Here is a 13,628-nt window from a genome sequence, read left to right on the forward strand (position 1 = left end):
TATGGCACATTATAAGAAGCTTAGTGTTAAAGTTAAGCCTGTAATTAAACTGTAATATGATCTTTAAAAGTCTAAATGCATTTCCATTGACAATGTACGTAATTCATGTGGTTCAAGGGAAAATTTATCAGGAAAATAGATGAACTTGAAGCAAAATGTTGAAAAGACACATCACAGTTATGCTATTTGTACATTTTAGACTTCACCATCATATGCAATACACTAATGGATTAGTTGTATATAATTAAGCCCAAAATTATAGAAATGCAGTAGCCTATTGGACACGTCCCTGCCTGGTTATCTGGGGTTAGAGTCCTGGTCAAGCTCGAGTTTCTTCTAGTGTCCGCAATTTCACCTTCCTTGTGAGCTAAACAACAACAGTCATGGTCACTTCAATGATTTGCCTGTGGTTTCCTTGTCTATGACGTCGTCTACACTTGTAATCACCATCGATACCACAAAATTAGTAAGTGTATGCCAGCCATACATGTGCCCATCATATTATTAATAATACAAGCTAAGCTACAACCCTAGTAGGAAAAGCAGCAAAGCTATAAGCCCAAGGGTTCCAACAAGGAAAAAGTCCAGTGAGGAAATGAAACAGAAATAAACTGCAACAGAAGTACTTAACGATCAAAATAAAATATTTCAATAACAGTAGTAATATTAAATTAGGTATTTCATATATAAACTATAAAAACTTGAAATAAACAAGATAGAACAAAACGTTAGAGTGTACCCTCAAGCAAGAGACCTCCAACCCAAGACAGTAGAAGACCACAGTACAGAGGTTATGGCACTACCCAAGACTAAAGAACAATGGTTTGATTTTGGAGAGTCATTCTCCTAGAAGAGCTACTCATCATAGCTTAAGTCTCTCTTCTACCCTGACCTAGAGGAAAGTAGTGACTGAACAATTACATGGCAGTAGTTAACCACTTGAGCAAAGAAGAATTGTTTGGTAATCTTAGCGTTGACAGGTGTATAAGGACTGATGATAATGTGTAAGGAATAGGCCAGACTATTTGATGTATGTGTGGGCAAAGGCAAAAACGAGCCGTAAACAGAGAGAGAGCAGTCAAAGGATCCAATAACTCTCTAGTGGTAGTATCTCAACAGGTGGCTGGTGACCTGGCCAACCTACTACCTACTAAGGAAGGGGCTTTAATAAGGGAGTAAAGTTTATTGGCATTCAACTTGGCGCTTCTCTATAATTGGATAGTAGCAATAGCTCTGACCAAAGAGCATTAGCAAATTCATCAAAGCCTAAGCTAGAATAGTCCTAGTCTTGTCAGTATATTGATACAGTACTGTCTCTATAAGCTGAGCTTACAAAAAAGTTTATGTTTGGTAAGACTACCAAAAAGGATATTTCACGAGAAAAAATTCAGCTACCACACAGCATAAACATTAGAGAGATTACTTAGGGTGTCACTTAGCGAGGTTTGAAAATACGGCAGAATGTAACAAAACAGACCCAACACCCTTTACTACTGTTAACAAATGTCTCTACAAAACAAACTTTAACCCCCTAAAGTTATCAAAACAAACCACTCTTGAACAGGAGGCACATTTAAACATAAAATATCCTTTATGCTATATTTCTTAAAAATAATGTAAAGAAAATAAACATTCAATAAAAAAGATTAGCACTAATAACCACCTCTCTCAAGGATTTGGTAAACAAAACATAAATGAGAAATAAAAATAAATTGATCATCCACACAAATCCATAGTGTTGTCAAAACACAAAAAGAAATACGATAGAGTATTCAAAGGGATATGTCAAAGAACCTGAAGAATCTAATGCAATTCTTCTAAAAAATAATAGAACAATTAAAAAGATGAATTCCAGCATATTTTGAATAAACATCAAAACTATTGCATCTGACACATGTAAAGCAGCCTATAATCACACATAAAATCATTGGCTCATAGTTACCACTATATACAAGGAATGGAGGAAATAAATTGATACATTGTATTGTGAATATTTATTATTCTAGAACAAATATATATTTACAATAAAAGCACATTCTCAGTAAAGAGAAAAATCATGAGATGAGATTATGATGCATCTGACTGAACTCTTGAGACTAATACTGTCATAGTAAATCTTTCTCTGCACCATCAGCTTAGCATTCAATGTGATTCCTGAAACCAATTAAAGCTACGACCAGATGTAAAATTCATTTTGCTTTTTTTACGACACAATTATAAGTCAAGGATAACATTTACAGCTACCGTGTCACATTCAAACAGAGCACCGACAGTGGGTCACTAGTCTAGCTTTCAAAGCCCTTCAGCAAGATATAGACTAGTCCTAAGACACCTAATTACAACAGTGTATTTCTTTTTTCTAAATCTTTCATTTAGAGTATTTCAAGGTTAAACAACTTAGGAAAAAGGATATGATACTGGCATTAATAAAACCTAAATATCAGCATTAGATACAAGGACAACAACCATTTAGACATTTATACTGCCTTTAATATACAATCAATTTAAATAACTAAAATATATAATTTCAGTGAATTAATGTGCTGAAAAACGAGGATATAAAATGATATGCCTCTGAAAAAGGTATGGAATAAATTAAAATTGAAAAATTTCAAAATTAATGAGGTATAGATAAAAACACTTGTATATTTCCAGAACACTATATGCTCAATTAAATTACACTCAATTTTTGACCTGAAATTAACTATTTTTTTTTTAATAAAACAAAAACCATAAAATAAGCCTCTCATGATTTATGAAAATATTTGTCATTATCGTTGCCACAAAGATTCCGTCCAAAATAATCCCCAGCCCCTCATGATGTCATAGCCAATCACATTGCCTCCCACATTAGCAATGGTCACAATACATCCTGTTACAAATTTCAAGCTATACTAACTTATGATCAATTTAAGGGGATGTGCTGTGACCGCTGTTAACGGGATTGGCTATGATGTCATCAGGGGTGGGGCTTATTTTGCCCGGAATCTCTGCAGCCACTGATAGCAAGGAGAGGAAAACATTTCATCCTGTTGACAATAATATACAGGGCGGTGCTTTCCATGGTTGACAAACCTTCTGCTATGACTATTCTGTCTCAGAATTCCTGCTAAAAAGCACAACTTTAATGTCTTCATAACAATGTCCATTTACCTTTAGGGAAATACAGGGTACTGTACCAGAATCATTTTGCGAAATGAGCCTGAACACGAACGGTATCTAAGTTTACCTGGCAGTAAAAATAAAGAGGCACTGGTTTACTTCCTAACACAAAGGCCAATGTAGATTAAATAATACTCATGGAAAAATGCACTTTAACAATAGCCCATTTCCGAGAGCTAATCATGGTGCAAGATATCCCCAAAGAGAAAACACTGCAATGAAGTTTTTTTTGCTTTCTACAAACAATCTTCTGCTCATGGGTTTTACAGAAATTCTAAAGTACTGTACTAAATTATCTTCAATGTCTGGATGATCTAATATGTGTTTCTATTAATTATAAAATGTTCTACTTATCAATGCTACTCCCCTTGACTTTCATTAATCAATCCAATTATGACAATGACTTTTAGTGCAAAAATCCTTGTATAAAATGTTATAAAAATCTTGTACTGTGAGAATGAAACTTGAGGTAGCTGCAATTTTTTCACATGTTATGGACAATATCCAACATAACACTTGCCAAAGGATAACTCCACACAAAAAGGAGTGACTATGCATTGCACTTGTAAATAGCACCAATCTTTTAGTCAGCTTGGAGTAAACAAGAATAGGGATCCAACCAGAGCATTCTTATGCGATTGAGGTGGAGGCTGAAAAAGATTTTTCACTGCATTCAATACAAAGATACTCATTTACTTTATTCTAACTTCCAATTCATTGCCTGCCATCCTTTTCTTTCACCATGAAAGCTTTCAGTTTACTAGAATATCATTGGAATTAATGATACCTTATTAAGAAGCATGATAAATATACGTACTTGAACAATACACGACAAAAGGGATCTTATATTTCCCAGTTATTTACAGCAACACTTACATTATCTTCATGAAAAAAAAAACACTGGTCTTTGCTACAGTCCTTTTATATATGCTTTTGATTACTTAATGTAAAACCTTCTCCTCTTCTTTATCATTTTGCTGTATCATTGTTATGATCATTCCTCAAATCTTTTGTAGTAAATAGATTAATGAGACATCTGTGTACCATTGCTGGGATCTCGTAGGGCTTGATAGAAAAAACTGTTTGTAAATGAAAGGAAATATTTCAAGATGGAAAGCTAAGTGAGAAAACATTTAAGGGCACAGATCACAACAATGCATCTGAAGGCTACAGTATAGGAAGCAGCGATACACCTGCAGTACCTTCTAGGAACAAGTGGTATCACTCTAAAGGATACTGTTACATAGCTACAATATGAAAAAATGATCATCAATAGGGAACAGATAATAGATAGTGACTGTGCACAGCAGCAATGAATGCAGCCCTGGGCACAACTGATTTGTAATATGTATGGCACCGTTACACAAAAATACCTACAAAACTACTAGATACTATAAGGCAAAGAAAACAAAACAGAAGACTAACAAAACATTCCAAACAATTATTTGCATATCTATGTCAAAATTAACCAATCTATTTAACATATTTAGGTGATGGGAAGGAAATTTAGTTATCAACTAAGTCATAACCTTTTCATTAGAAGGTTTGTTGTTAACTGCTTTAGATAACGTAAGTTTAAAAATATTTGTGCCATTATTTATACAGGCATTGCAAAGATGTAGCAACAAATGGGGAATTAACTTAATTGTTTTCCTAGTGCTTCTGGCATAATGCTTTCCTTTTAAATCTATATTTTTATTTTCCAGCTATAGTCTGGAGATGTCAAAATGGTTTGGCCTTAAAGATCTACAGTAATAGAAATGCTGAAAGCTAAGTTACAATTCAATAAAGTATTTACAAATTCTCTTTATGGGTCTCCAAAAACCATGGATACATGCAAGATACAGAGGCACATCATCGCTATTAAGTTGTTTAAACATACCACTGACTACATCAAAACACTGCTCCTCTAAGAACAGATAGCACATCAGTTTTGTTTATATGACATTTCCTGAGGGCTTTCGTTATTGCAACACATGAAGAGCATCAAAGCCCTTTTGATAAATATTTTGTTAAATGTTTTGCAAATTTTTTTTTTAAACTGCACCAACACAACAATATAACCCTAAAGTAGAGTGCAGCACAATTTAAGGGCAGAATGTAAGTGCAGTACTGTATTTATTATGCAAACAAGTATCATCTTCAAACCTCTCTCAGTATCAAATACCAAAATACAAATAAAAAAGTGAATATTAACACTAAGGCATTCCTGCTGCCTTTACCAAACAAATAAGAACATTAAATGAACAAATGTTTCTTCTATTAACAAGTCTAAGTCTTAAATTGTGACATTTTCACCATTTTGTTGGAAGTAGCTCTACCTTTAAGCTGTGCATTAGCAACTCTAGTCATTATCTTTAACTTTCAACTCCCTAACCATTCTCTTACACTATCCTTGAAAGCTTTTCAAAATTTCTAGAAACAAAGTAACTTTAGCCTTAGCAAATGAAAAATGTGCAAGTCTTTAAAATAGAGCATTTTCAGCACCATTGGATTCCAATTCAACCTTTTCATAAATGAGGATGTTGTCGGTTATATGTTACCATTCAGTCTCTCATAGTTACTATCAAATGGGTTAAAGTGAAAAGTGATCACAAAGATCTATAAAACTGTATTTAGGATATAAGGCTGAAGCAATTCAAAGATATTGGTTAAGGAAAAAGGTTTTATATTCCTGATCTTCAATACATAGTACATTTTATAAGTATTTGCTTCACACACAGAAATTAATTCCCCATTACGCTGGTGTATTACAATATGAAATATCAATGGGTAACTTACGTGGCAAAATTGGCCCATGGTTCAAACTAATGACAGCCCTCTGGAAATATAGTACAGTGTATGGTTTAACCACTCCGAATATTCCAAATGAAATCCTATTTCTCTCAATTAATGTTGGTGCTCAATATCCCAAAATAAATAATTCCTCTTAAAAACTTTGAGGGATTTCTAAACTTATGAAAATGCTAATAAAATAGAATTCATCAAAACTAACCATCTACAGGCACTTATATCACTAAATTTTATGTGAACCAGGAATCATAGACATGTAATATTCTTTACTTCACTGCATGAAGCACGAAATCCAATTTTGATAATTTTAATATTTGTATTTATGCATTAACACTACAATCTCTTATATACTATGTTTGAATATCATATATAATAAAAAATTAATACTTAAATATGGTATTATGTATTTTGCACAATATGCAAGGATTTTCTGATATGTCTGAAAGTAAAGTCACTGAATGATCTAAATTGAAAACTGACTGATGTTTCTACTGATATGTCTGAAAGAAGTATTTTAATTGAATCATCTAAATTGGAAATTGACTCCAGTAATTATATTTGTGATTTATTCTCAATAATGAACAATGCTTAGTTGTTCTGCATGGGTAAAAACTGTAATATTCTAACATATATGAAAAATTATAAGAGGTTGCCTCAAACTTTTTTTGGAGCCTCATAATTCCTAAAATGCTAATAAATATCTTTGAAAAATTATGATTTATGAAGTCATGTATGATACTAAAAATTAACAGTAAATAAATAATTTTGACACCTATCAGTGATGTATATTTTTGGCAGCGAAAAAGAAACAAATCACTATCTTTGTGGACAGACTAGAATGGCAAGCTTTATCATACGATATCACTTTTGCTCCGGCAATTGAAGAGTAGGACTCGAGAATGCAATAAAAATCAAGCGTAATATACTGAAACTTACTTAACTACAGGTTAACGGATAAGAAGGTAAAATTTATATCAAAACAAGAAAAAATTTTAAGGTACGCTCTACGATACCATCTAATCAAAATCAACACACGATACCTAAAATATACTTGACTGCACTTCAAAATGAGACAATTTCTCATAAAACAAACCAAAGATAGGAATAGGAAAAATATTGTGACTTAAATAAATAATAAATATGGTAAAACTACCCAACACTGGCCATCATAGTTAACAAACTATATTGTATGCCATCTACTGATTTCTATAGAACCGTCTTAGAACTCAAATTATAATAGCTAGTCAAAATAAGCAGGCATGTTCGCTGTAATTGATCTAGTGTATATTCAGTATTTCTGTTGCAATGATGTACCACCAGTAATGTAATTTCCTACTGTGCACAGGCAACCTACCACATGGATAAATAAAATCGGCCAGAAATCCACCATATATCTGAAATGTCAAACCTGAAGGAAATATGACTCTCATTATCAATTTTGGGGTCTCAAGATATTCAGAAAATTATTGCAAGGAAGTAAGGCAAAGGTAAATAAGTCTACCATCTTTGAAATAGTTTCTCCTTATTTTAGTTCCCATCCTGTTTCCTAAGAGGATACTTTACTGACCTTTCTGAATACAAGCATAGCCAAGTCAAGATCAAATAAGAGATCAAAGATCATATGAAAATTATATTATGGCTTTAACTTTTGAAAAAAGGTATAATTCATAACTGGTATCCATAATCCACTTATGTAAATGGTTTGCCACATGCATGTGTTTTTGAAAAAGGCTCACAGAACTTCTATAAGCTGCACAGAAAAATAAAAATAATATAAATAAGTCTCATGAGAAGATTAAGAGAAAACGATGCGAGCACAGATATATATATAAAAAAAACAGCGAAAGGATAAAAACAAGATTACGGAGACCTGCATTCAAGATAAATCCTTTAACTTTATAGAAACCAAAAATGTCCTTGCTTGTCGAATAAAGGAGAGCACCACTGATGTTCAACCTTGCATTCCAAAGTCAACAAAGAGTGGGCAACTTACTACCTTCGAGCATACAGCAAAGTCATGTGACATATTTCAAATATATTTCACAATATGAATTCTGTTATTCTACATTAGGTCTCAAAGTGCCATCAGCACAATTAATTTCCTTTTATATTAAATGTAATTAATGAGCAACACTTTTCAGATATATTATGATAAGGAATGAAGAAATCATTCTCCCCTGAAAGAGAGATGCAATCCGGGATGAATACTTGTCGTATGATGACCAATGGGTTTATTATTTATTCCACCAGCCTCCCCATCATTAATATCCTAGAGTGGTTTATAATAGAGTTATTGCTGAAAAACTCTTGACATTCTGGAAATCATCTATCACAGCCACCGTAAAAAGCTATTGATGTAACATGATTAGTTGCTGTTAATATTCTGGATTAGAAAGGCTGACCTATTAACTGTTAAAAACTTAGATTCAAATGTAAGATTACCTTGCAACATTAAAACTATTTTACGGAGTATTCCATAAGTAGGAAAATTACATTTCAAAGTTGTGCAGATAAGGTACTGGTTACCTCAAAAGTATAAATATACAATATTGGTAAAACATACTATTCAACTTCTGTTCCTGACAAACCTTAATAGAGAATGTAAAGTTTTCAGTATATTATGCTACAGACAACATACACACTTCTACAATAAATACAGTACTGTACTTTTTATTGGCTTTTGTCCCAGAGTCTTACACAATTTCAATATGTAAGAGTTTTCTCAGCCAAATGCTGATAAGTGAAGTCTGTGATGATGAAAACAGCAGGATCCTCAAGTCTGCTGAAGAAGAATCTCCTCACGTATTAATTCTGCCAAGTTCATCAGACCCTGAAAAAGAAAATGGATAAAGGACATGATTAACACAAAATAAAATATATACAAACATTTAGGAGACTACCTTAAGAATACCCATGCAATACATCAATATTAATTGAAAAGCTGACACACAACAGACAAAGGTTTAGATACTTATTGAAGTAAAATTCTTAGAGGAGAGTACTTCCTCGTAGGATCAAGAGGAATTTCACGCCCGAACATAATCCTTAATTATTCAAAGATGTATCAGTAGGAACCAGGTGATTGTAAGCCAGTCACAATATCCATAAAATGTCCAAGTTAAGCATAGTAAAACTTACCATAGGCATATCACAAGGTAAGACTGATGTATACAAGGAAGACAGAGTAGGGTAGGGAGGTAAATATCGAAATGATAAAAGAGAAGGGATTGAACCCCAATCAAAAGGATTCTTCTTCATTGCCCCTCCCAAAAAAGTATTATAGATATCAACATATGTTCAGAGGTTCAAAGACATGAGCACCTCAATAACACACCAAAGATTACAATAAAAGTGACTCAATAAAAATGTGACAGCTCATTAAGAGGCTGTATCACACATTACTTAATTAACCCTTTATTCAACTTCGAATAGTTAGTAAAGAATAGTAAACAGCAATTCAAACATTATTTATGCAGTATATCAGTTTAGAAAAGTGTATGGAGTTCCTTTATAACAATGTCACAAGTGATTAAAGGAAGGATATGAAAGAATAGGATCAACATCATTATAATAAGTTTAATTGGACCACAGATTCATATTTCAGGAATCTTGCAAGGTTTAAAAAAAGGGTTTGTACTGAAATGGGAGTTTAAATTTGCAGCAAAGTAAAGTTAAAAAAGAAATGTATGAAGAAAAGAGCAAGAAGCTTGGGCTGAAGGGATGCAGTAATGGCCTTTGAGTAATATTGACAGTGTGTTATGAAGGACACACATTAAGAGGTATTCCTTAAAATACAAAAATTAAGAAGAAAAGGTGAAAACAATGAAGGAATTAAGAAGAAAAGGTGAAAACAATGAAGGAATTCAAGGAAAGATATGGGTGCAGGCAGCTGGGAGGAGGATTGAACTCTGGGGAAAACATACTTAACGTAAAGAAAAAAAGCAGAAACCTTCATAAGAAGCATGATACAAACCCAAGGGCTTACAACAATGACAGTAGCCAGTATGGAAAAAAAAACTTTGATGTAAAGAATAAACTATATTGTAAAATTAAGAAAAAAGGATTAGATAAATAACACAAAAAATCTATATAAATAAAATTAAACTATAAAACAAAATCTGGTGTCAACTTGTTGAATTGACCTAAGTTTGAACTTAAAGTTCAGCTTAATTAAATTCATGATCAGGGATATCACTCCACAGTTTGGTCACATCAGCAATAAAATTTCTCGAATACAACACACCAATGAACCTTAAATAAGACAAAGTTAGAATTGTGAGCACATGTATAAATATGCTGTGGATGGTTTATTCTAGGAAGATCTGAATGATAAGTGTTACAAAATAGTACATTGAAATAAATTGACCGAGTAACAGAAATCAACATAAGAAATAAAAATTTCCTTTGGATACACGTTTCCAAAAATCTTGCTCAATAATCCAATATTTTGTGTAAGTGATGAAGAAATATACCAAATGTGTTTCTGCAATGTGAATCTGCCATCAAGAATTACAAATAGAAATTAAATAAATTTTTATGTCGTTAAGATAAATTATCTATATAAAAATAAGGGGGAGATCCAATAACCTTGCCTCATAAAGTCATACTTTTAAGTTGTGTTAGACTTAAACTCCATTCCTCATAATATGCACTGTGCACTAATTTGGATAAATCCCAGACGGCTCCGTACTGTTTGTAACACTAGGCATGCAGTTACAGTAATTCTAATAGTCGAGCCTTCTTCATCATGAGGCTCAATACTACACATTACTCTAGAAGTTTTTTCCAGCTGTGAGCAAGTTGTGGAATGATCTTCATAATCGGGTAGTTGAAGCAGTTGAATGTCAAAAGTTCAAACTTGCAGCTAATGTTTTTATGTTGAACAGGCTGACATAAGCTTTTTTTTTATAGTTTATATATATGAAATATGTTTTAATGTTGTTAATGTTTTTAATATATTTTATCTTAATTGGTCATTACTTCTTATATCATATATTTCCTGACATCCTTTCCTCATTGGGCTATTTTTCCCTGTTGGAGCCCTTAGGCTTATAGCATCTTGCTTTTCCAACTAGGGTTGCAACTTAGCTATACTCAATTTTTTTTAATGAGGCGCATTTGCACCAACTCGCAGCGGTGACCTTTTAACTTGGAAAAGTTTCCTGCTATCTGATTGGTTAGAATTATCTTGTCCAACCAATCAGCGATCAGGAAACTTTTCCTAGCTAAAAGGGCACCCCTGCGAGTCGGAGCAAATCTGCCTCACTAAAAAGAATTGACTATAGTAATAATAATACTAATAATAACAATAATAATAACCCTTTTACCCCCAGGCTATTTGGAAATTTCCAACCATTTACCCCCAGAGGTTATTATTTTCTAGCACATTTTGCAGTATATTTTTTTTTAAATTGCTCTAACAGCCTTAATTTTTGTCATAGAGAGGTCAGCTTGGTCTCCTTCTCTTGGAAAATGCCTGAAGTTTCTCAAACAATTATAAAAAATATGCAAAAAAAAAAATTTAAATAGCAGTTTTTAGCAAGGACGTACCGGTACGTCCATGGGGGTGAAAGGATGAGTTTTGTGAAACTTACCAGTACGTCCTTTGGGGGTAAAAGGGATAATAATAATAACAATAATAATAATAATAATAATAATAATAATAATAATAATAATAATAACTAAATAAGATAAAAAATACCTTAAAAAAGAAATTTACATGAATGGGTGAGACAATGCTGAAATATGGGAAACCAATAGTGTATGGCTGTACATGCTTTACATTTCAATGACATGAAATTTATAAATCAAAAAAATAAAATATGTACTACAAAAATGCCTCAAAAGAAAATGCTGTTGTACCAAGTCTTTCTCTAATTACCTTGTCCATTTTTTCAGGTGTTACAACAGAGAATGCTGCTCTCATGTACTGGCATGGGGTTGCAGGATTACACATGAAAGCCTTGCCTGGTACCAATATAACATCCTTCTTCAGAGCTCTCTCAAGTATCATGTCCCATGTGTCGATAACACCTGGAACCTGAGGTTGAATAACATTGATGTACTTGAAATTTATACCTCTAAATACTGTAATAGAATAATTTTTAGATTATAAGAGCATTCCATGTTTGATGTTTTTGAAAAAAAAAAAAAAATGACTAACCTTCAACCACAAAAACATCCCTCCCGTTGGAACTGCCCATTCACACAAGCCTGCGTGTTAGAAAAAAAAATATAAAAAAATTTTAATGCCACTGAGTCCTTTCAAAAAGTGAAGGTCTTAAGTGGAACTAGAACAGCTATTAAAAGTGTTGACTAGGAAGCTATCGACTGGTGGCGAGCATGGCCAAATTCCCATGGCAACTTTCCTGTCAAAAACTCTTCGCTTTTGACCTTCGGCTCAGGACTGAGAGGGGTGGTTGAGGTGAAAAGTTAAAACTTTAAAAGAATCATATTTATAAAGGTAGCAAAATTACTTATTACATTAAAAAATTTATTTTTTTCAATGTGTAAACAAATCTTATGTCATTTAAAATAGGGAAACTTGCTTATTGGTGGATAGGAAGTCACCCTAGAACTGTCCTGGAATCTTTTTCTTCCCTGGAACATGTCAGTCTTCCTGGTCCCATATAAGAGTGAGGGCGATGACTCTAGCAACTCCCTATCTGCCTATCATTGGGATGATTAGGCCAATAGGACCTGGCCTGTGATTGATAGATGAAAAAATCCTTCTCCTATGATGGAGATATGCAGTCCAGGATGACTAATGGGTTTGATGTTCATTCCATAAGCCTCCACATCATTAAGGAAAGATGGTGGAGAACTACTACTTACAGATCTAGTCTAATAAAAATGTGGTCAGAAATGTAACTTACCAGCATCAATGTCCAATCTAGCATGTAACTGTACCACCATTCCATCTCCAAAAGAGGGGAAAGAAAGAAGGAAAGGAGTCAGTCATTTTACTTTCCATCCAGACTCACAGTTTTACATTACAGTAGACAAGATGATTTCTGTCCTGCAAAGGAACTGGGCTGGCTTTACAACTACTTGAGCAGCCACCATAGGGCCTAGACAAAAAAGGGTTGAAGTACTTGTGGGTATATACCTTTAAATACAAGGTGATAATGGTTGTTTCTCACTTCCAAACTCCTGCCTTTATGACCTGGCTGACTACAATACTCTTTTTGAAGGCTAAGGTGGGACTGATACCCGATTTAGTGAGCTCTTATCAGAACTTGTGCCTAGACCTGTAAACTCTACAAATTGTCTAACGAAGCCAGAGAGAGAACATGATCTTCAACACCTCTTTCTTTGCTTTGCAAGTGGCAAGAGAGTCGTTAAAACTAATGCCCGAGACGTTAATTCCTCTTCAGACAGCCCTGCAGAACCCTCAGGGAACACAAAAACAGCCTTTGGATAAGACACAACAATATGTTCATACTCATTGCAGGCGAAGAAAAAACTGAAGTCTTTAACAAGAAAGTGGGCGTGAGTGGGACTACACACTACCTGAAGTTAACTACTTTGAAAACAAATTCAACATCCATTCCAGCTCTGCTTTAGAGATTTCCTCTTCTAAAAGACAAAAGATTTGGTTACGTATTAGACAATATTACAATTCACTTCACTATGAAAAGAATACTTCTCAGAATAATTTAAGTTACTGTTAA

The 13,628-nt window shown here is 33.5% G+C and overlaps 1 protein-coding gene across 2 annotated transcripts in view; it reads right to left on the bottom strand.

The window, feature by feature from the left end:
- Nucleotides 1–1,979: 1,979 nt before the first annotated feature.
- LOC137641635 (kynurenine/alpha-aminoadipate aminotransferase, mitochondrial-like) overlaps nt 1,980–13,628 on the bottom strand; it is a 47,980-nt gene continuing 36,331 nt past the window's right edge. For both annotated transcript variants that reach the window (XM_068374372.1, XM_068374373.1), the window contains exons 9-11: nt 12,119–12,168; nt 11,837–11,995; nt 1,980–8,785 (exon numbers count right to left, since the gene is read on the bottom strand). In XM_068374372.1, coding sequence (XP_068230473.1) covers nt 8,729–8,785; nt 11,837–11,995; nt 12,119–12,168 — 266 coding nt within the window. In that variant the 3' untranslated portion in view covers nt 1,980–8,728. The remainder of the gene's footprint in view (nt 8,786–11,836; nt 11,996–12,118; nt 12,169–13,628) is intronic.

This window comes from Palaemon carinicauda, chromosome 5 (assembly GCF_036898095.1).
Source record: "Palaemon carinicauda isolate YSFRI2023 chromosome 5, ASM3689809v2, whole genome shotgun sequence".
Taxonomy (NCBI): domain Eukaryota; kingdom Metazoa; phylum Arthropoda; class Malacostraca; order Decapoda; family Palaemonidae; genus Palaemon; species Palaemon carinicauda.